The 23,876-nt window shown below is 42.5% G+C and overlaps 1 protein-coding gene across 4 annotated transcripts in view; it reads left to right on the top strand.

Annotated features, from left to right (window-relative positions):
* The window catches only part of vps13b (vacuolar protein sorting 13 homolog B), a 392,967-nt gene that overhangs the window by 237,413 nt on the left and 131,678 nt on the right, over positions 1 to 23,876 (top strand). For all 4 annotated transcript variants that reach the window (XM_042490601.2, XM_042490600.2, XM_042490605.2 and 1 more), the window contains exons 35-37: positions 16,960 to 17,301; positions 18,334 to 18,748; positions 19,011 to 19,148. In XM_042490601.2, the coding sequence (XP_042346535.2) occupies positions 16,960 to 17,301; positions 18,334 to 18,748; positions 19,011 to 19,148 (895 nt within the window). The remainder of the gene's footprint in view (positions 1 to 16,959; positions 17,302 to 18,333; positions 18,749 to 19,010; positions 19,149 to 23,876) is intronic.

Here is a 23,876-nt window from a genome sequence, read left to right as displayed (position 1 = left end):
ATCTCCAGCCGGAGGAGCTGGGGATTAAGGGTATTGCTCAAGGGCACAGTGACAGTAGCTGCTAAGTGTTATGTTCTGTTTCCCAGTTTATCCAGAGATGGGAACAGTCAACTTTTTGTTCAAAAATTCACATGTAACCGCTGTGTTATTGCTGCCTTCAGCAGGATTAAGTGAAATTGAAATGACCCATAGGTCCAGAGTGATGTAATATAATGATCATCCATCCACCGTTGAGAAATGAAGTATATATGCTTGGGAAAATTCCTCCACTTTTATTTAATATTGGCTTTTTGGTCACAGTTGTTGGGAACTCTCAGTGTTTCACTTTTTACTTTTATTAGACCATATTAATTTCAGGTGCATTATACCATGTTCTTTAGTCATTGGGTTTTATAGTGGTGCCATTATGGAGCGTAACAGTATCATTAACACTGAGGTCAGTCAGTGTGTGTCTTCACCTCTGTGCAGCTGCAGAGCATGGAGGTTACTGTGAATAAATGTGCTCTGGCTTTAGCTTTTTGGACACTCTCTGTTAAACTATTTGTACCTCCATCTATCTCAGTGTCGTAAGTCTTTTGGCTGACGCATCTGTCCGGCTGCTTGGCCCAGAACCTGCAGAAGGGAGGTCAGTGTGACTAAGACATGATCGGCTCTGGTGTGTTCTCCTCTGCAGTGGCTTATTCTACAAGCTGCAGAGCCCTCTAGTGGTGCATTTAATTTCAGCACCATGACATGCTATGATCAGACCCCCAGCTCCAGAGGGCTGCTTCTCCTCACTCGCAGTCTGCGCTGCCAGCAGCCTGTCTACCCCCTGCTAACGCATTAGACACACCACCATCAAATAATATCAGTAGTATGTGTACTGACATTGTTTTGAGTATGAATTTGGAATAGGTAAAGGCTTTTCATGTAGTTAAAATAGGACTAACTAGATAGACTAAAACAGATGCCTGTCCACCCCCTGCTAACAGATTACAAATAGTAATCATAAAGTTCAGATGTTTCCCTTGCTAGTTTCCACAACACGAGAATCTGGATTTATCTGTCTTTTTTTCTCTTTTTTTTTCTTAAATTCAAACCCAACTTCCGTAATGATATTTATAGTATTTGACAGTTTTGTTTGTACTTCCTTTATACAACCTGTTCAAAGGATTCAATTAAAAACAGGTCCTGGATCTCGAGCATCTGGCACAGGGGGATTGTTTTTGTTGTTGTGCTTGAATAAAGCATCTCCGCTCTCACAGTCAGCACTGTCCCCAGCAAGAGTTTAAATTAAACACTGCTCCTTGCTCACTCTCTCTTATTTCCAAATCCTTTTCCTCTCTTCTTTTGAATTATTTATTTTTTTTTCTATCCTAGACATTTTCGAGAACACGCTGTTTGCCTTGAACAGATTCTCCAGAATCCCGGGCACTGATTTCAAACAGTTCCCCTCGCCCCTCACAGCTGTGTTTTATTGTCTGGGTTAATGAATTTGTTTTGTAGGGGCTTTTGGGTTCCCTGGCAGTGGTGAGGCGAGCCAGGCGCGTGGGCAATATGTGTGAGCCTTGTGTGTGATTGCAGTCATTTCTAGTTACTGGGCTGTGCTTTGAGAGAATCTGTCCGCACACAAACACACGTTTATTATGACCCTTCCATGCACACACACAGGCGCTGTCCAAGATTATTTTCTCATGATCTGTACGTTCTGTGTCATTGTGCATTGCCGCCAGTTGTCTGCAGTTTCCAAACCGGTTTCCACTTAAATCATGATTGAAATGCAAAACAAATGCGGCATGATTTCTAAGCGATCCATAAGCAGATTTGTTGCTCTATAAGTCAAGGCATTATTAGGATGTTTATCGCAGCATTAGCCACGGTCCGTCACAGTTTGACTTCATCTCTGTATTTTTTGCTTGATGTTAATGATGATAAAGTGAGGCTGGGTTGAGATCAGGCAGCTTTCAGCAGCAGGAGGTCCCACAGTCAGGGAGCTATGAATAGATGATAGTGTGGCTTCTGGGACTTATCTCACCGCTCTGTCATCGGCACTGTCACCCAGCAACACAGAAGTGTATACCCTCGTACACACACATGTGCACATGCATACACATGGTCTCCACATTCTCTGCATGGTAACTGCCTGCAGCAGCCTTTTATTTGGGAGCCAATACTGTAATACTGCTTTATGGCTGAACAGCTGACCTGTGTGTGTTTGTTTGTGCGTCTGAGTTCTGTGTGTCAGCTCTGCTATGACGTTATTTGTTCTCCAGAAAGAGCGACAGAAAGTTAATGACTTTGTTTGAAAGTGTGCAAATCCTCATGTTCCCAGCAGCTTCTAATTCCAGTCTCTCTCAACCACCATTTTTTCCTCCGCACACATCATTCTCTCATTTGCCACCTCAGTGCCATCCATCCCTTTCAACATGTTTTATGGTGTAACCTCTTGTTTTTGGCATCACTGTCTGGTTGTTATGCAGTTGCCACAATGACAAGCTCCCAAAGTATTTAAGTAATGTCCCAAACTGGTTAAGAGCCAAAATAGAGAATATTTTTAAAAAATTGCTTCCATTGTCCCTTGTTGGTATGTCTCTGTCTCACACACACACACACACACACACACACACACAGGCAGAGGCAGCTCGGGTCAACCATGTGCTTGTACCACAGTGTGAGAGGAAAATACCCTCTGGTGCAGGGGAAGTCCCGCTCGGCTTCATCCTCCACCTCATCCTGGGATGATTACACGCATGGGAAACAGGGCTTTAGACTTCCTCCAACACTCATGCACACACACACACACACACACTGATGCCAGTGCACACACAAAGACACACTAAGACAGCACCCAGGTTCAGAACAAGGTATCAGGCCTCACAGGAACCTCTGAATTACAGTTTTTAGTAAACACACATGGGGAAAACCTGTCAATCGCCCATTACCTGCCTTATCTCTGGTCTTCCTCTTTCTCTCGTTTCTTTCCTTCCTTTTTGTATCACTTACCACATCAATTGGCATTGAGACCTTATATGCGTTTCCATCTACCACCTACTTTGTCTTTCCTACTCAATCTCTTGCAGCTTTTCATCCAGCTCTTCTTTTATTCCCTTTTTTATCACTTCTCCTCTCTTTTCCATGCTGTGCGTCTTCTCTCATTCATCTCTTTTTCCCTCGTGGAACTGGCACAGCTCCTGGTTGGAAAAGTGTTGGTCCTTCCAGAGCTGGCTGGTTAAGAAGCGAGCTGGCTGACGGCGGAGAGGGTTCCTCCTCTGGAGACAGATAGAATTTGACAGTCTGTAGATTATGATAATACTGCACGATTACATCTGTGTAGTCTTAAGCGCCTGCGTTAAGGATGCACACGAGCTGCAGCGTCTGTCACGCAAAGCTGGACTAATACAGCGCTGTAGAGAGTGGGGTATATCGCCAGCCAAGACGAACCGCTGTGAGAAGTGAATTTGCAGTAGGCACGAGCTCGTCGGTCGGTAGCTGGTTTGGTTTGTCAGTGGGTTTGGACGGCAGTTTGAGGTTATTATTGGGGAGGAGGCAGTGTTTTACTGATGCGTGTGTTTTTTTGACATCACCCACACAACCACGCTCAGCTACAGTTACATGCACTTGGACAGTGAAGGTTTATTTTTTAATACTATTGTTTCATGGATTTTGGAGTATTTTAGAAGCTGATGAAGTGTCAGAGCTTTTCAGTATTTTGGCCAAACTGTGATGTAGATCAACAGTCTGAAAAAACATTTTTGCTCATCTAAATAGAATAATACAAACTATGAAACAAATGAAGATCTTTCTGCACCTCGCTCTTCACTCCAAATGCTACTAAGTGTTACACTGTGGAAGAATGGAAGCTCGGTGACCTGTCCTGCCCTGTTGTATAACAATTTAGCTCTTGTTCATGTAGGAGTATTAGCCGAATGTCAAAAACACGGCTTATCTAAAAGCCATGGTGTTGTTGACAAGCTTGGCTCAGTGAGCGACCTGGGGCTGGATCCTTGTCTGTGTATGTTTAAAGTAAACCCTTTTCCAAGACCGCTCCTCTTCGCGATGAGTGTTTCATATTGTATTTAGCTGTTGAGCTTTAAGAACTGAAGTTTCTCTTTAGACCTCCGATCCTTCCAGGACAGTGAGGTGTCGGAGGAGCTTTTATGCGCTCTGCGGGCCAACAGAAATAGGGAGACATGAGATGAGAGTGAAAATCCGCAGCATGGAAAGGGAACAGAGCAGACAGTAAGAGAGTGGAGACAGCTCGAGAGATGATGGCCAAATGACAGAGAATGCAAGAGGGAGCGAGGAGTAAGGGAGAAGTCCACGGAGATGAGACATGACACAGTGAGAAAGAGCGAGTCTGAATTTTGTGTTTGCTTTGATTTCTTGCTCTGTCCAAAGTCTTTGTCTGTAAATGTGGGAGCTGACGTTCCTCAGAGGTCAGCTCTTAACCAGTCAACCTGGCTATTAACCCTCTCTGAGGGCCAGATCCCTTTCACCCTGACTTCTTCCCATCCTGCTTAGCACTATTTTCCTTCACCCTGTTGCTGCTGAGAGTAATAATAAATAAGGCTCCCTGCACAGCCATCTCCTTTTCCATTTTGGCTGCCTTACATCTGTTAAATAAGCGTCGTTGTCTCAGCTTATCTTAAACCTACATATTTTCATAGCCAGTGTTCATCTCGCTGCCCTTCTTTTGTTATGAAAACGTATCTTTTTTTTTTCTTCTTGTCTCACTGACCCTCCTGTGTGAATCAACTGCTAATTGACAGCCAGTCATAACAACTCACCTTGCCTGTTCAGTCCCCGCACCCCCAGCCCACCTTCTTCTCAAAGCATAACCGTGGCACATTCTTAAATTGGCCCCTTGGAAACTCAATCTATTTGAGATCAGTAGCAGCTGAATTTGCTCCCTCCTCAATCGGTTTTGGCAAAATTGGCGTGAAAACTCCAGATAAAATCATGGAGGTTGGAATTCTATTCTATAGCGGGGAAACAAACGGCGCCTTTGAGGAGAGGCAGCGGGGGCCCCCACCGTGAACCCTAGGATCGGGTGTCGACTCAGGTGAGGAGGAGTCAGGAGTGCCCTCTCCCTCTGCCTGCAAGGGAAACCGGGTCACATACCCAGGGGACTAGTAAAAGCAGGGCACACCAGGCCAACTAGTACAGACACAAATGTACACACCAGAGTAGACTTTGCTCAGTGGAAAAGCCTGAGATTTTTGTCTGAAGAGGTGAAAAGAGGAAACTGTTTTTTCTCTCTCTCTCTCTCTACACCTGTATAAGCAAGATTCCACCTAGAATAACAGGTGATGGAGAGTATTGGGTTCTCTCTCTATAGCTTGGATGGCATGTGTGCAAGAGCATGCATGTGGGTTTGCGTGTGCATATATACATGTATGTTGATGCAAATGTTTGCATGACTATTCAAACATCTGAAAGTCTTTCAGTTGACTGGAGCGCTACTGAGTTCTTCTTGGACTGCTCTCTAGAAGATAAATATTTATCATAAAATTAAACCCTAAAAATTCACACGTCATTCAAGGCTAATGGAAGGTTTTCCATGGGTGAAGGTACATTTTGTTTCCATGTCTCTATGCTAAAATGTGCTCTAGGTCACATAAGGGTAAAATAACATAATAATCAATGATATTTTTTGATAATAGGTTAATTCTTTAAGTAGCTTCTCAAGCAGAAAATCCAATATTAACCAGTTTCAGCCTTTCAAATATGAATATTGACCGCATTGTTTGTTCTATTATTTAAACTGATTTTTTCTAACTGTTGCTTGAGCAAAACAAGCAACTTTTTTTTTCACTGTTAATTTAAACAATACTTGAGACGTGAGTTAATAATTGAACTACTCTGTTGCAGCCCTAAACACAGGACCCATCAGCTATAGTCTGACATCTACAAAGCCTCTAAGAGCAACAGCCAGTATTTTGGGGATCCATTGTAGTCAGCAAATACCCAGTACGTACTTTATTTCTCTGTGTTTGGCTTTTTTTTTTTAAGGGGTATTTTTTTGGGCTTTCATTGCCTTCCAGATTCCGTATATAAGTGCAGATTTCAGTTTATAAACAGCACTCCCACAGTCATGAAAAACCAGGAAAAGTCACGGAATTTCACAATCATATTTTCCAGGGCTGGAAAAGTCATGGAATCCATAAAAAATCATGGAATTTAGTTATGTGAAATTAAATTGTTACAATAACCAAACATGTATAGCCTTTTACATAATGTAACATAAGAGTGAATTTCTCTAGGTGTCGATGTAATGCAGCTCTAATATGTGCAAAGTGTGACATGTACTTTACCAACACGTTCATTTCGTCCAGCTTTGTTTGAATCCAATGTGTTTGAAAAACGCCAGACAAGAAATAATGATTATGGGTGTTTGAAAAGTCATAGAAAATTTTTTAAATTTTGCCTATGAAGATATATGGGAACCTCTAAAGATTATTGCAGACTTAACCGTGCATTCTGTTGTACACTTCAGTACGTGTTTAAAGAACCAAACATTATTCTATGTATACCTCCAGTGCTATCTATGAGCACGTGTGAAATGAAGGATGTCTTTGTACTTTGTGACTGAAACCCGATATAGGCACGCAAACCCAAATGAAATCTATGCAATGATAGATATGTACGGATAGGTGCCATGTAGCCACTTGAGGCCTGACTCCAAAACATCGCTCAGATATTTTGGATGATCAAGAGGTGGACTTGATTTTATACCTCACCTGTTTCAGTTTGTCTATTTGGAGCTGCTCCAGTGGTTCAGATGTGCATGACAAAGATGAATCATCGCATGCACCTCACATATTCCAACACTTGGAACAGTCCACCAACTGAAAATCCATTCTTGATAATGTGTTCATTTGAGGTGCAGCATTTTTGATTTGCCAGCACTTCAGCCAGAGCAGAGAAACGCATGTGTGTGCTGATGACTTAGTTGTGCAGTTTAATGCATCACAGGTGTTCCTTCCATGTTAAACTCTGCTTCTGAATCCCACCGGTGCTTCCAAGTGATCAGGTCTTAAACACCTGAAATTATTCCTCCTTCCACATTGTCTTCTTGACCTGCTTATTTGATACAGACAATATTTTTTTTCATACATTTGACTTGGTTCTATTTATATTGAGGTGTCCTCTAGCCTTGTCCTCTGTGTCCACCTTATCAAGGCCCTCCCTGCTAACCCTGATGAAGGGACAGGGGGTCTTGCATCATTCTCCTTTGAGAACCTAACATACAATACATCACAGCCTTTGTCTCACTCAGCGCTGGGAGCCCATCCAGAGAGAAATTAAAGGAAGATTACTTCAATCCTCCTCTTCTAATTTCAGCTCTGTAAATAGACAGCGAGCCAGGATTGTTCCTGTCTTCACGCTGCTCTTTGAATTTGTATGCAATCTTATGCACGGATTTTTGTGTGCACGCGTGCAGGGCTGTACTCTTTTCTGAATACGGCTGGTGTGTGTTTGCAAGCGTATCCTTTCGGTGTGTGTGTCGGCTCCCCAGGGTGTGGGCTGATCACGGCAGCATCGCTCACAGTCCTCAACAGACCACCTGGGGCTCATCTACCCCCCTTCAACCCTGCACCTCTCACCCCGTCCTGATCCAAACAGCCTCGTCTCACCTCGGGTCACCGTTGTTTCCCTGCTGTTGCTGTTTCCCCGTGACCTTGTAACTAAAGCAGAGAATACAGACATGGCCGCCAGGCAGCGCAGGGAGGCGCTTCAGAAGAACACTTTATGACCTAATGAAAGGCATCTCCGCTGCTTTTTGAAGTCTCTCAGACGTCTGCTTTCTTGAACCGCCGAGCCCTCGATGAAGACAATGCAGTTTGAAGTTTCTTTTGTTGTTTGTTTGTTGAAAACACGATGCCAAAGCTAATGATGTTAAGTTGAAAGCTTGGATGAGTGATCTTGAGGGCCAAGCTGAAACCTGATGATTGCTCGGCTGCATAGTTCTCTGCTTGCACTGAGGACGTGTTTTTGTTGTGTGCGTGCTTGTGAATTGTGGTGCGTTGCTACACTTCACTTTACCACTAAGGATAAACAGTGATGAAATGAAAGAAGAATTACATTGAGTCAGTGCTCTGACAGCTAATTCTTGTTATGGAAAAAAACACACAATAATAGACATTTAAATTAAAATTGCAAATACAAACTGAAGATTTTACACTCACATACAGAATTCCTCACAGTAGCTCACCCACAGAAAGACACTTCACGCCCACAACTTTCAGACGCCACCGTCACCACCCAGCCCTCCTCACTCAGGGACTCTTGGCATGTGTAAATACTGGAGCCTGTATATTGGATTAGAAAATTACCCCACACAAATCTCAAAACTAAATAGGGACGGTGACAGCTAATGAGAGCCAGTTGTTCTCTACTCCATTCCCATGGAAAGAAAGAGGAGAGGACAAAGGAAAGAAAAGTTTGATGATGACTGCTGCTATGGAGGCCAGGATCGCAGCAATTAAGACGGACCCCAGGGTGCCTCTGTCTCTCATTCGCTCTCACTTTTGTTGTAGCGTGTCTTCTAATCTCACCTTTCTCTCCACATCTGGCCTTCATCTTAATTTAATCAGTTACCAAATAAAATGTGAGGGGTCTGGTTGCAGTCGTCAGGGGATGTAAGACAAGGAGTTAATATAGATGTTTTTGTATTACATGTACAAAAGCCATTCATCCATTTATCAGCTACATTTGTTCTGCCAAGTTTTCCATCTAGCTCTAGGCCCAAGATAACTTTATCCTAAAATTTCAGTGTCTTTACTGTCCCTGTTTTGTTTACCACACGGCTGATATCTTGTTTATCAATAGTGATGGAAGCATTTGGTGATAAAGTCCGCTCAGCAGCATCCGATTCCAGCCAAGAGATTATGTCGGATGAGCAGAGAACGTCTGTGTATCATTTCTGAATACTTACATCATGACAGTCGAGCCACTTTCCGCCTTTGTTTGTTTTCACTAACACACTGGCGGCGTTAATCTACAAATGGTCTTCTGGCATTTTTGAACACTTTGTTCACTGACTAACAACTATTGCATCCTACTTATACAAACAGCCAGTGTTATTGTAGCGATACGGGATAATTCCTGCGTGTCCTTGCAATCACCCCTAAACCGAAGCATTGGATTTGATTGGTGGATGTGAATCTGGGTTTTGGTTTAGATTGGTGGATCTGTTGAGGATGACTGAAGCAATAAGTCTCCTGTTGGGCTTAAAGGGTGGTGTCTGTCAAACCTTTTAAATCATTCTTGATTACCAAAGCTTACGAGCGGGGCATGGTGGGTTTGGCGAGCTCCTCCAAGGGCCTGGAGTCGTACTGGGAAGGCCTTAAACGTGTTGAGCACAACACCGCAGCCTGTTGAATGTCAGAGCTCTGGATCCAGCTCTGCTTTACTAAGCAAAGGCAATCCGCATATTTATTTGTAAGCAAACTAATGTCATGTGCAGGGGTAGGAGAGAATCGGTTTTGAAGTTCAATCAATTATAAAACAGAGGCTTTGGCCACCACTTCTCCCAGAGCCAGGTTTTTTGTTGAGCAGCGTGCTGTAGTTCCCCACATGGACCACATTAACTCACTCTTTTCACAATTTTTCTTTTCATTCTCCAGCCTTTATCATATTGCATCTTTGTTTTGGAGCCAGGGCTTTTCCAAGCCATAAAGCAGCTGAAAACGGAAGAACATCATCTCGTCTTCATGTTTTCTTGTCTGTTCATCTTCTCTTTGTTTTTTCAGTTAGGTGTTTCACAGGCGTTCCTCTATTTAGACCAGCCATGTCATACTCAGTCCTCGCCTCTGCTCACTTCTCCTCCAGTAGGTCTTTCCGGATGGAAAGTGTTCCAGCTGACCCAGCGCTTTAGGAATGTCAACATGCGTAAATTATTACTGTCACACGGATGTTTGCTTTCCCCCCTGTATGTCACATGGCATCAGGGGAATAAGAGAGTGTCTGACATGGCCAGCAAAATATTCTTGCACTGTTATTTCTTCAATTCTGTCCAAATCACAGACTGAGGGGCTAAGGAGGGATGCTCTGGGGCCTGGGTAGTGGGAAGAGAGAACGAAGAGGATATTGTCTCTCTTGCTGTTAAATCCTGGAGGAGTAAACCCACCTACCAGCATTACTGGGTGGAGGGAGCTTGTTTAAATGGCCCCACTTGGCACTCAGAGCTTTAGAGTACAGTGTTTAAAATACAGTTGACAGTCACTCCGAAGCACTCGGCATCCATTTGCAAGCTCCGGGGTCGTGACCTTTCATTGCTTCTTTGTTGTGGTTCACTTGAAGTGCATAGCAGGTTGCCTTTGTTGTTGAAACAAAGTTGAATGTATTAAATGACTGCCTTTGATGCCCTTTTTTACTTTGTGACCGCTGTTATGGCATACAAAGAGCGGTGACTTCATGTTATAAATGTCTTCCCCCCTCTGTTTTCCTCCAGAAAATGAGAGAATGAATTGCGGTCTTTATGGCATTTGGTTAAGTATTATTGTTATTATTTTTGATTAAGATGAGGTATTGCCGCATTGAGGTTTTCTTCCATCAGCACAAAAGCACAGAGGCCTGCTATCAGCTTTATGGCTCTGGTAAACAATAGTGGGTAGCACAGCAGGGGCCGAACTTGTAAACTCTGATGTAGTCAAGATACAGAAGTTAATTTCCATGCAGGCGTCCTGCAAGCAAGTAGCTCAACTGAATAGTTACGTCAGAAAGATTTAGTAATATGACTTCCATGATTTTCAATGGGAATTCTACTGTGGTTACAAGAGAACATGGGAAAACTGTGATCAACATTATGTAATTTTTCAACATGAAATGCACGAAAAGCAGCTCAGTTTTGCAAGCTGACCTCACCTAACTACTGAAGCTGCCTGTCACTGGTTTCATTTAGGTGCAAAATGCTACTAATTACAGCTTGTTTCATCTCCACAGTCATATCTGTTTAAGTTGATGAACGAGCATATACGTTGTCATGCTCTAAGGAGGTAACAGGAAAAAAGGAACACAATACATGTAGGATTTTTTTGTACGAAAATATGACATGTTCAAAGGTGAATTGTGCAAACTTTAGGCTGATTTGGTGGCATTTAACGTTGAGGATTGCAGATTGCAACAAGCTAAAACTTCTTGGGGCTAGTATTCCTTAAGTGTCTATTTCTCAGGGGGTTTTCACCAGGAGCAGAATTATCCACAGAGGTATCATCCTCTCCAAAACAAATGGACCAGATGATTCAAATCAGCAAAAACACTAAATAAAGCAGCTTCAGGTTACAAATCAGTGTATCTCTGGCCTTGTTTGGCATGTCAGTGATGGGCAAGTCGCCGATCACATTGCTTGCTCACCATTTTTTCTGATAACATAAGATGTGCTTACTATACTTATGATCCAGGGGTTCAGGAGGTTTTTACCGGGAGCCAAATTATCCACAGAGATCTCTTCCTCTCCAAAACAAACAGACCCAGTGATTTAAACTGGAAAGAACACTGAATAAAGCTGTTTCAAGTTACAACTCAGTGTATCTCCAACACTGCTTGTTGCAGATTGACTTCTAACTATGGTGGCCGATGCAAAAACACTAATGGCTCTGCCTGGATTGTGGTCTGGAGCCTGTGTTTTGTTTATCATTCTGGGCTACCTGCAAAATGTGGTGGTGCAACATGGTGTTCTTCATGAATGAGAACCCACACCCTATGTAAATATAAATGGCTTGTTCTAGTTTAACAAAAATACAACTTCTTATTTTCACTTGATTCTACACTAAAGAGAACATATTTAATGTTTTATATTCAATTTCCACTAATATAGCCCCCTAAATCCTACGCACTGGACCTTTAAAAATTCATCTGCAATCTGTTTCTGGCTCTCTGTGACAACTCTGTCTCCACTTACTTCAAGGTTTTCTAAGAACAACTCTGTAATTCTCTAATGATGTCAAGTTGCTGACCTATTTCACTCAACACTAACGTTCAAGTTCTTTTTATACCGCTGCCTTGACCCTCTCCCACAATTAGCACTGTTGTCACTTCCTTGTGATGTCACTCAATCAACCTTTCCATTCACCAGCACTCTGGTTATGTCATCAACGGACATTTAACTTATTTAGCATGTGGATGCCCTGTTCATAATGTGTTTTTAGTGACATTTTGTACTTGGACTTCAGTTCATTAATACCACTCTTACCACTATTTTTTTATTTCATAACGTCTTTTTTTCTGTCTCTTGTGTCCTTAAAATACAGTGATCATATATTTTTATAGTCTTTTTCAGTGCTTTTTTTGCCTCCCTTTTTTGGGTGCTTTTCATGTCCCTGAAGTAAACTTGGGCACTATTGAGGCTTTTATTATATAATTGGACTGGCTTCAGACTTCACTGAGGACATGTGGCTGTTAAACAGAGCCTTTTGAAAGGAATAATAGTCACCTTTGTTACTTTGGCTTTATTTATTATACCCCTTCCTGTCGACTTCTTCTACCATCTAAAAACATCCACATTTTCATATTCCCTGATCTCTGAACCTGAATTGCAACCTACTTTTCATTCATCTGGAAACAATCAGCTGCATATGTGCTATTCAGATGTAAAAGTTATGTTGTCATATTGGGCTCGCCGGCCAACACTGTAAACGGGTGGCATTTTGGATGATGTGACATTTGCTTCCGCATATTAGCCTTCCTCTAGCCAAGCTGTTCTGAGTTACACTGACAGAAATAGGGGTCAGAAGTCGTACAGATGCACTCTGATATGATTGGCACTTGGGAGACTCATGGTTTCACACTTTGGGGATTATCCTCCATTTTCCAGAATGTTCTGCCTTGAGACTCTGAGGGGATGACCTCATGATTGGCCGGTGGGGGTTGGGGAGAGGGTGTGTGTGTGTGTGTGTGTGTGTGTGTGTGTGTGTGTGAGAAGTCGCATGATCGTGATCAACTAAGTCCAGAGAAAGATTGTATTGGGATCTGGAAACAGCGCTTCAGTGCAGCCATTATATAATATAATAGAAAGTAATGGTTGGAAAAGGGGATTTCAGCTGGGAGCTGGCCTGCAGCTCCGGTGCATGTTTGTATTATGAATTTATTGCCCTCTGTCAATGAATAAATTGGCAAAAGGTTAAAGCATATAGACTTCAGAGTCATAGGTTTATGTTTTTTTTTGTGTATACCTGTTCTCTTTCAGTTTATGAATAATACAAGTAAGCCCAGAAACAAAGGAAGGAATCCATTAAAGTGTTTTAAAAGTATAGAGATCAAACCCTGGGAAAGCAACTGACATCATGTGTGTTTATGTGTGCATGTTTTTGAATGCACAGATTGCACGCATTGATTCAAACTATATGAACTGCTGTGGTGTTTTTTTCTCATTGTCTCTTTTCCTCTGCGCCCCCAATTGTGTTCCCGATTATCCGTTATTCCACTTGTAAGCACATCTAAATATAGACCAAGAATTTGCTTAGGGGGCACTCTCTTAGTAGTGGTGGTTAAAGAGAAGACGGGGTATTTGCTATAATTGTAAATGCATGTGTACAGCCTTAGCTTGGGAAGAGAGACAGAGAAGCGTAAAGAGTATCTGGCAGTTTCTCCTGGCGCTCGCTCTTTCCCAGCTGCCGTGCAGCTTATTTGTCCCCTTCCAACGCGGGGCGCTCCTCGGAGTGGACATTTTTGCCTCTGCTGAATACCTTTTCAAATACCTCTTTACCTCAATACAAGTTTCACCCGCTTAACACAACACACATGGAGACAAGTCGAGGCCCTTTTTCTGCTTTCTCTCCCCCCTCCATTGCTTGGAAAATCTTACATTTCTACAGAAAAGAAGTGCACACATCCTGTCCTCATTAAGCCAGTGAAAGGAGCAGGATCTGGCAGGGCCGATCCTATAGAAGCCCCACACATGAGCCTGGACGAACAGAACAGAACAGGCAGGCGGGCAGGCATGCCGCGGCGTTTTATAAGGCTCTTGTTCTTAGCCTTTGATGACACTGTTTAGAATAGGAAATATCTAATAAGTCAAGTATTCTGTCTAATGTGCTGCCAGTGGGTTTAGTATTTGCCTGGAGGTCTTGAAACACTATCTCCGCCACAGCAATAATATACATTTAAAATTCTCATGGAGCGGGTGGGAGGGAGCGATGTAGAGCGAGAGAGAGGGGGCAGCTGAGAGTACATGCTGTAATAGCAACCATGTGCAGGTTGGAGCACAGGAGGGTGGGATAGGATAGGACATACCTCAGGTCTTTTGAAAACTCATTCCATAGGTCCTCGGTATTTTCAATTTATCACAATTATGTTTTAATAAGACAGCAGTAGCTAAATGAAACTGATTTTGTACCCATTGACATGAAAGGGAACCATCAAAGACCTAAATAATAAGGTAGCATTTATAAGAAATGATGATTAAGAGACCTAGGTCTCTTTGTGATGCACCTGACAAACCTGCAGCCATAGGAGGAGTGTTTGACTCTATATGATGTGTTGCTTAAATAAGCTGAAATCTGTTTTACATATTTACATGGACCCTTCTCTTTGACGATATTTTTAGTTTCTGGCGGTCTCAGTTCCGCTGTTTGAAAGAAAAGGGAGTTCTTTTGTGCGGGTGGTTTGAAGTTCTACAAAAAAATTTTCCATTCACTTGGAAAAATTTTTGTAAAGTAAACGCTTCTGTTTATCCCAGCTTGTTTTTGTCCACACGTGTCATTTCTACATAAACATGTCGAGTTATTTATTATTTGATAGGTAGCATTTAGTTTTACATGTTTGTCTCGTTTACGTCCCCTGGGATCAAGGGGCGGCTTCTTTATAGTTTTGAAGATGGCACGCTTTGGTAGCAGAATAAAGATGCCTGTTTTCAGTGTCGCTTGAAGCCCAGCAACCTACTCACATTGATTTATATCATCTGTCACTGAAAGCTTTTTATTGCCACAACGGCTGGAACTCTCCCGACATCCGTTAGTTGGAGCCAAGTATAAAATCTCGGCTGCTTTAGACACAATACCACAGTCACTGCACGAAACGATGTGATTTGCCGGGGTGAGGCCCTTCTTAAAAGACATTTCCAATATTGCAAGAAGTGCAAAATGATTTTAAGACATCAGGGAAAAGTCCCAGGGAATGTCTTTAATGTCTCTGTGGCTATATGATGCTCTCCTCCTTTGGTCAATTTGTCCATGGTTTCAATCAAGCGAGTTATTTGGTTTGTGTCCTCTTGTAAAGTCAGGATCCAAACAAGAAACAAACTTTTGCAAAAAAAAAAAAAAAAATAAAGAAAAAAGTGCTCTCATCCAGTTTTATTTGATGGTCTGATCCATCTCTGCGATTCAAATGCAGCATCTTGGTTTGGTTTGAGATAATGCAGTTTGTTTTAATGCAAATTGAATTCTCATGTTTCAAGTCACATTTATAAAGCTGTTGCACATGTTTAAGGGTGTTTGTGGAGTTACACAGGTAGCAGCTGTGTGTGTGTGTGTGTGTGTGTGTGTGTGTGTGTGTGTGTGTGTGTGTGTGCGTGTGTGTGTGTGTGTGTGGGTTTGTGACTCCAAATTTATCTGGGAATGATATTGTTTGTAGTTTTTCCAGTTTGGTGTCAACCATTGGAAAACGTCTTTTACTGAGATCTGAGATCAACTGTTGTTTGAGGTAGCATCATGTTCATGTGGTAGTTGGTTTCGGTTGTATGTTAGGAAACAGTGAAATTATTTTTTATGTATTATGGTTTAATCTACTCGTTATTTTCTTGATTAATCTATAAACTGTTTCGTAACTAAATCTCAGAAAATTGTGAAACCTGCCCCGTGCAATAGGGTGCAGCTTTTTTTGTACACCGACGCAAAAGTTAGCATCGCTCTGGTTCTTTCATCAAAGAGCCGATGGAAATCTTTATCTGATGCTGCTTTTATGTCTGTACTTCGTGAGTCTGAATGTGTCTTAAGTGTGTTAAATAATGTGTTGTATTTATTGTTGGAGCCTTGTCAAAGGTTCATTTCTGTCACTGATTGGGACAGACAATAAAGTTTATCTTTATCTTCCATTGGATTCTCTATTAATGCAAAAAGTGAGCTTTTATGATACTTACATGTTTTGTTCAGCAAGTGAACAACAATGTTTTAAGCATGATTACTATCACCTAAAGAACAAAGCTAATGTTAGGCTGTAAGCGAACATCACCAAGGTAGCAACAAACATGTAAAGCTGTGTTCAGTGTGATGATGTTCTGTAGATTCATATAGCAACTTGTTTGCAACCGCCTTTTTTAAGACACATAAAAGCTTCAAACTTCACAAGCGGGGGATTTACTAATGTATTTTATATTATATAACAAAATGTGAAAGCTTGTGAAGACAATCTTCAGCTTGTGTTTGCCACCTTATTTCAGGCATCTCACCAAAAACCCTTTAAAAACCCACTGACTGCGAGACAAGGGAACTGTGACTGCTGAAATGCTAACTCATTTCCAGGTTTTAGGACTCATTGCTGCACCACTCTATTCCCCAGAGCCCAAGGTGACGTCTTAAAAAAGTATTATTTTTCATCCAACCAACAGTCTAAAAATTATACTATTATATACTATATACTACTATTTAATGGACAAGGAAAAGCATCAGATTCTCACATTTATGAAGCATGAAACCACAAAATGTTTGACTTTTTGCTAAAAAAAAAAAGATTAAGTAACTATTTGTCTATCAAAATATGGAAAGATTAATTTTCTGTGGATTGACCAGTTAGTTAGTCAACTAATCCTTGCAACTACAGCCACTGCTAAAGAGCGCAAACATTAGGTATGAGTTACACATTTTTACCTTCTTTTTTAAAAATTTTACTATTGTTGTTGAAAACCTCAGTTTGCTTATATACCAAGAAAAGTCATATCAGATACAGGGGGCAAAGAAAAGCTTTTGTGCCGGTCTGAATAGCTGTGATGTAGACTTCAGCATCAGTGGGACCGCAGCCTCACCTCTCTGTTTGTTTGTACAGGTGCGTCGACAGGAGCAGAAGCGTGGCAGTCGAGACCCTGCAGCGGGCGTCGACTCCTCCTCACGTCACAGCGGGACCGGGCCGGACAGCGGCTTCGGCAGCGACAGCGCTCGCATTCGCATTGTCCAAATAGAGCAGCAGAGCGGCGCCAGCCACCACTGCATTGCCAGGCCCTCCCACAAGTCCACCATCACCAAGAACCTCAGTTTCATCCCTTTCGACATCTTTCTCACAGCAAGTAGGCTGTCTGTCATGACCTACGCTTGCTCCTGCCCCCCGAAGACCCTTCCCTCATCATCGGACACCCCCAGCACGCCCGAGAAGAAGGAGCCGGGGGATAAGGTAAACAAAAAGCCTGTGACACGGAGGCACTCTCATGACTCAGTTCCTGGATTTGTCAATGGTCCATCTGTGTATAATTTTTCAAACCATGCACAATAGCAATATGTGTCATTTATGTGAGGATTGTAGTGGTGTGTAAGCACAAAGGATCAATATTACACAATTTCAAATCAACTTTAAAATTTGGCATTGCCTAATGTGGTTAATGAGGAGCAATTCCAGACTGTCCAAAGACATTTAGCTGAATTTAATCCAACATAATGACGTGTTTTATACTGTAAGGTGGATTTGTACGGTACCTTTAGTGTACTCCATTTAATCTGTCACTGCCCATCTAGCAGACTAAAGACTTTAAATGTATGATGTATATAAAAAGCTGCTCTTTACACTCAGTCTGGTAATGTGATCTGGCTGATATGTAAGTGAAACACTTCTGGGCACCAGCTCAACACTGTCCCACACAAAATAGAAAAACAAACACATCGTTGTCACAGGCATTAGGAGCTCTGAAGTTTTTCGAGATAATGTTTGCTCAGATTCACACTGAGTGGACATTTTATGTGGTAAAACTTGTTATTATGAAAAGTGAAACAGTGGATGTATGTGGGTGGATCAACAGGATTTGTGTAAACTGCAAGATGCTGGCAAGTTGTGATGGTCCAAAACTTAGTAATGTTTCAAGCATCTTATTGAATCAGTGCCTTAAATAGTTGCAGTGAACTCTGCAAAAAGTCAGGCTTGACACAGTACTAACTTTAAGGTTTGGTTTTGTAGTTTTGTTTATTTATTATTTATTTATTATTGTTTATTTGTTTTATTGGTATTTATTACATATTTAACATTTTGATTAGCACTGGGGCATTTTTAATTGTTTTTTCTTTTATCTTCTTGTCATGTTTTATCCTGTATTTTGTTTGTGGTGTCTGACACTGTGTTAATTAGATGCCTTGCACTTTATACTGCAAACCAAATCTGCCTAATGGTACAAATAGAGTAACCTGAACCTAGATAAGCTTTCTGCATCTACTTTAGGTGGGAAAGAGCGCCCTCAACCAGCCTGAGATCCTGCCCGAGTCTCCTCCGACCTCAACCTCCCCCACTCCAGACCCCGCTCCAGCTGCCCAGGGTTCCCTCGCTGGCCTGACTGCTGAGGACATCCTCAACAGCAACAACTCGCAGCCAGCCTCTCCTCTGCTGAAAGGCAGCCTGCTATCCCTGGGTGGCCTGCCAACCCCCAGCCGCTCTTCAGCTCGCCAAGCATTAGGTGTGACCATAGTGAGGCAGCCAGGGAGAAGAGGGGCTGGGGACCAGGTGCTGGAACCCCTCCTGTACATCCAGGTGATGCAACCCTCTGCTCTGCTCAGCTGCCACCACCGCAAGCAGAGGATGGAGGTTTCCGTGTTTGACGTGGCCTTAAGAGGAGTGGCTTCTGACTACAAGTGCCTAGGTAAGAGAGAGCATTAATGTCGGGGAGAGGTACTAAAGGGATCTTGTTAGAGTAAAGGGTAGGATTTGGATATTATGATGGAAATAAAGACCATGTTAAAAGTGCATTAATCCAACAAAGGAAGACTTTCAGACCATTAAATATAAAAAAAAAAATTTATAGTCAAATATGTTCATGCAATTTCTTGTCTGGCCTGTTTTCTCCCATTCTGCCCCTTTTTGCTCATTTTCTCTTTTCCTTAATCTCTTAATCTTTCACCCAGACCCAGGAAAAACTCTGCCAGAGTCTCTGGACTACAATGTGTTTTGGCTGCAGACGGTAGCAGGAGAGGTAGACAGTAAAACGGGCATCCCTCCCCCTCTGCTCTGCTTCCAGATCAAAGATTTCCTCAATGGGCCCGGTGAGGATCATACACGCAAACACACACACACACGCATACACACACACACACACAAAAAACCCCACATTGTTCAGTGTATGCAACTTCTGTATACTCACGCTAACACGCTCATTTACTATTTTAAGGCATCCGTCTCACATTTAATCCCGTTTGGGGGAAATGTCCACTGCTGTGAAGCAGCAAGAAGAGCGCACGCATACACACTGATCAAACGCATACCAGACGCAAACACAAAAATCTACTTTTCTGCTGTGTGTGCAGATGATGAGTAGTCTATATGACATTGCATATGTTTCCTGCAGTAGTCCACTGATATTACTTACACTCACTTTGAACAGCAGACTACAAGCTCCTGTGGATTTTTTTTGTGTGTTTGTGTGTGTGTGTGTGTGTGTGTGTGTGTGTGTGTGTGTGTGTGTGTGTGTGTGTGTGTGTGTGTGTGTGTTTGTGTGTGTGTGTGTGTGTGTGTGTTTAATGTCAAGCTCCTGTGGATCTGCTCTTCACAGGGTTTGGTTGTCTATTTTTAGACTGATATGATATCCATATGAGCAGCTTTAAGCTTAAGATGTTGACCCAAGGGTGTGGCTGACATCCTACACAAATAGTACAGCAATGAATAAAAGTGTGAGTGGGCTTTTGAGCGTATGAGTGTGTGCAACCTTGTTATCCCTGTGAGGGTTTCATGGAGAGTGTGTGTAGGCGCAGGACATCCTCCAGAGTTCAGCTCCCTGAACCCAGTAGGCCAGATGCTGCAGATGCACACACACACACACACACACACACACAGACGACATACTTTGACATATAGTCTGTCTTTCTTCCACATGCATGAACACACACCGTGCATGTATACAAAAAGGAGCTCCAGGCTGAGCCGTAGGTGTTATTGATGACGGTTCGGGGAAGCACATAGCCCCCCCGCCCACACCCATCCCTTCCTGCTGTCAGCGGAAAAGCCCTCAGCTTCTCCGTCCACCTGGAATCACACAACACAATGCGGCCCTCTGTACACTGCTGCAATCACACAATAGAGGCGCACAGCACCAATGTCCATCTACCCCTCTGCTCATTCCAGATGGCGCCAGCAGTCAAATTACAGCGTGCATGACCTTTCCATGAGGCATGAATTACATCAGTATTTCAGTCAGGTTTTGAGCTTATATGGTAAATATGAATCCTGTGTGATGGGGATGCAGTGAGAGGCAGCTTAATGTAATGAGCAAAGAGAAACTTTCCTTCAACAAATACTGAACTGACCTCTGATCTCCCTTTGGAAAGCAGCAAGAAAGTAGATGAAGTATTATTTCCAAAGGTTGTATTAATATTTAAATAAATTTAGGTTCACTTGGTATATTTACTGATTCGAAACTACATAATGTTCAGTGTGATTTTACAATTTTTTCTGATTTGTTAACTAAGGATGTTTCACTGAACAGGGTAACCGCCTGTCATATCTCTATTACATTATGCTGCAGCTCCATCTGATTCTAGTGTTTAGTTTAAGCCCAGATGTCGACATTGTACAATTACAGTCAGGTGTTTCCCTTGAACTACTAAAGAGCAGAGCCATCCTCATCTCAGTAGGATAACTTCAATCATAATCATTCACATTCATGCTTTGTACACACACACACACACACACACACACACACACACACACACACACACACACACACACACACACACACACACACACACACATACATATAAACAACACCCTCCCAAATGACTCAGACAGGATCCAGGCTCAGTGTGAGGTTGCCCCAGGTCAGGCTGTGCTGGAAATATCTAGAATTGACCACACATGCTACTGGTTCGCCCTCACCCCTTCACGCACACACACACGCACCCACGCACACGCACACACACACGGACACACACACAAAACACAACTGTGAGTTGTTTGGTTAGATGACTCTCTGGTGGAGATTATCATCCTCTTCAGGAATGGAGGAGCAAAGGAAGAAGTTACAAAGATCTGGGGAATTAGGGATGCTGACCTTTGTGGAAAAGTTGACAGCAGAGGTGGGACCAAGTCATTGTTTTGCAAGTCCCAAGTAAGTCTCAATTCTTTGCACTCAAATCCCAATTCAAGACGGGCAAGTCCCAAGTCCAGAGTGAAAAGTCTCAAGGCAAGTCTCAAGTCTTAAATGTTGAGTTTTGAGTCCAAAAAGTCCTCCTGCACTTTTCTCTAAACATAATGCCATTTTAACAACAGTGATAAAGAAGCCAAGCACCCGCTATGGTCATATTAGCCTTGACTTGCTGTTGTAACTGTGCATCTTCAAATGTCGAGTGAAGGTTGAGGTTGTTGTGTGTCTGTCTGTAACTTTTAACCCACATGTTTTGCATACTGCAATTTGTATTTTGCAGACTACTGTGTAGTTTTAGTTTGCAAATGAAATTGTCTCTGATATAATTTTTTTCCAACTGACACTCAATCATGTGATGTTAGGTCATCATGGTTCTCCTCTGCTGTTTAAATGGTTTAAACAAAGTGAATATTGGGAAATAAGTTTGAACTTGCAGGGAGTGAACAGCAAGTAAGTTGAATCGGTATATTATGGGAAATTTGTTGCTTTGTTGCACACTTTTGATATTATTTTCAGTTTTAAATCTTAGGTTTTGGGGGAAGGTATCAATTTTTTTCAAGCCAAAAGGCTCAAGTCCAAGTGAAGTCACGAGTGATTGGTGTTAAGTTACAAGTCTTTTTTTTATTTTGTCGTCAAAGTTGTGACTCAAGTCTGACTCGAGTCCAAGTCATGTGATTCAAGTCCTGAATTCTTTTAGACAGTCTGCACTGAAGCATCAGCATCATTTATTAGAAGGCTCAGTAAATGTCTGGATCTGCTGAGACATGGTATGATGCCTCTGGTCAATTAAGTTTAATTGTTTGGATTCACCTAAATTGAACATGAAACAAAAGGTGCAAGGATAAACAAAAGATCGATGAAGACAGGATTAGGAAGAAAAGGCTCCTCCAGCATTTTATTTATCAATCCCATTGTGTCTTCACAGATGGTTTATTTGCATGTGCAAGTCTTTATAACTGTCTGTCGCTGCGTGTGTTGCGATGTGTATGTATCATGTCTGGCAGCTTGACTTTGATTCGACAGCGCTTCACATTTGATTTACTTCAACGAGGCGCAAACGGAGAGCAGACCGCCACGAGGCCACGTCTCGCTGTGTGTTTACAACAATATGCTCGCAATTTCAGCAGCATTTATTCTGCAAGACCAATCAAAGCTGCCCTCCCAAGGATGCCGAGTGGGAAACACTTGTAACATGTGTACTGTAAACTGGATGGTGTTTCAGCACTGACCCTCACTCAGCAGCCGCTCATCACACACAAACACACATACACATATAAACACTGCTAATGCAGATACATACAGGAAGCCACATTTGTAAACCAGGAGGGTTCAAGGCTTGACCAGCAAACACATACATATAAAAGGCCGGGATGGGTTTTCTTTTTTCCAATATGTGCAGTGATTGACCAGCAAAACACAGCACAAACACTTTCTTTCGCTCTCCCTCTCTCTCATCTTCCCTACTCAGTTCGAGTCTTTGAGAGGGTCAGTGAGCGAGTCCAGAGACGTAACTGCTACCACTTGGAGACGAAAGAAGCAACAGGTGATAGATTAGCTAGAACAAATTGGAACCATTACTCTCTTGTGTCCCTGGTTCCCGTCAAGCTATGAGTTCGCAGAAAAGTTGTCAGTTACTGTATACAAGCCGGTGCCCCTCCGAACCGTCCAAAACCGCTCTAATTCGAGTCAGATGGTATCTGAGGCGCGTGTCACTGGCCTTACTCTTTTTTTTGTGACAGTGGGATTCTACAGATACCCCTTCCAGAAAAATGACTGGCCCTTACAAACACAGACATACCCTTCACACACAGACCCTGTGTAATTGGACACATTGCCACCTGTGTCTGACACAGGCCTTCTGCTGTCAAGAGTCAAGCGTAAAAGTCGGCTAGAGAAATCAAAGGTGGAGTGGGAATGAAAACAATGTTTGCGGCGGGTGCACACACACACACACACACACACACACACACACACACACACACACACACACACACACACACACACACACACACACACACACACACACATCTGCCCAACACCAGGTTCAAAGTGGGGACGGCGTCATGCATGACCTCGCCAAAAAGGCACAGTAACCTGGGTAATAAGCATATTTGATCTGCCCCGCCACTTTGCGGAGATATATACGTGTGTGTACGTGCCTCTGTCAGACCTTGATCTCCCACTTTCTCCAGCACTAATAGAGGCTGACACCTGAGAAGGGCCAGTCTATGATTCCCCCCAGCCTGTTCACATTAAGTCCTGTTCTTTAAAGGTATGCGAACACCAACACCACCTCTCAACCTCTAGGCTTGATGCCCGCTCCTTGCACAGGCCTTCCACTGACGGTCTCCAGCTTAAAATAGCTGTTAGTCTTACGGTTGAAGCCAAGGTGTTCCCAATAAAAACACTGGTGTGTGAGAATGTCACTGCTGGAAAAGCCCTCTTTTGACTCCCCCTGTTTGGTGATGAAAGTGCCACCACTTTTTCAATTATTGATATTTATAATATAATTTTTCATTATTTTTTAATTAGAAAAAAATCTATGCAGTCTTTCCTTGCCCTCCTAAAGCAAAATAGACACAATTTGCATGCAGCATGACATAAGACTGTATTCATTTCACTTTATAGTGTTTAA

The sequence above is a fragment of the Plectropomus leopardus genome, chromosome 11 (genome assembly GCF_026936395.1).
Source record: "Plectropomus leopardus strain MGB_pleo_1.0 chromosome 11, ASM2693639v1, whole genome shotgun sequence".
Lineage (NCBI taxonomy): Eukaryota > Metazoa > Chordata > Actinopteri > Perciformes > Serranidae > Plectropomus > Plectropomus leopardus.
The sequence above is the reverse complement of the archived record's forward strand: the minus strand, read 5'-3'. Positions and strand labels throughout refer to the sequence as shown.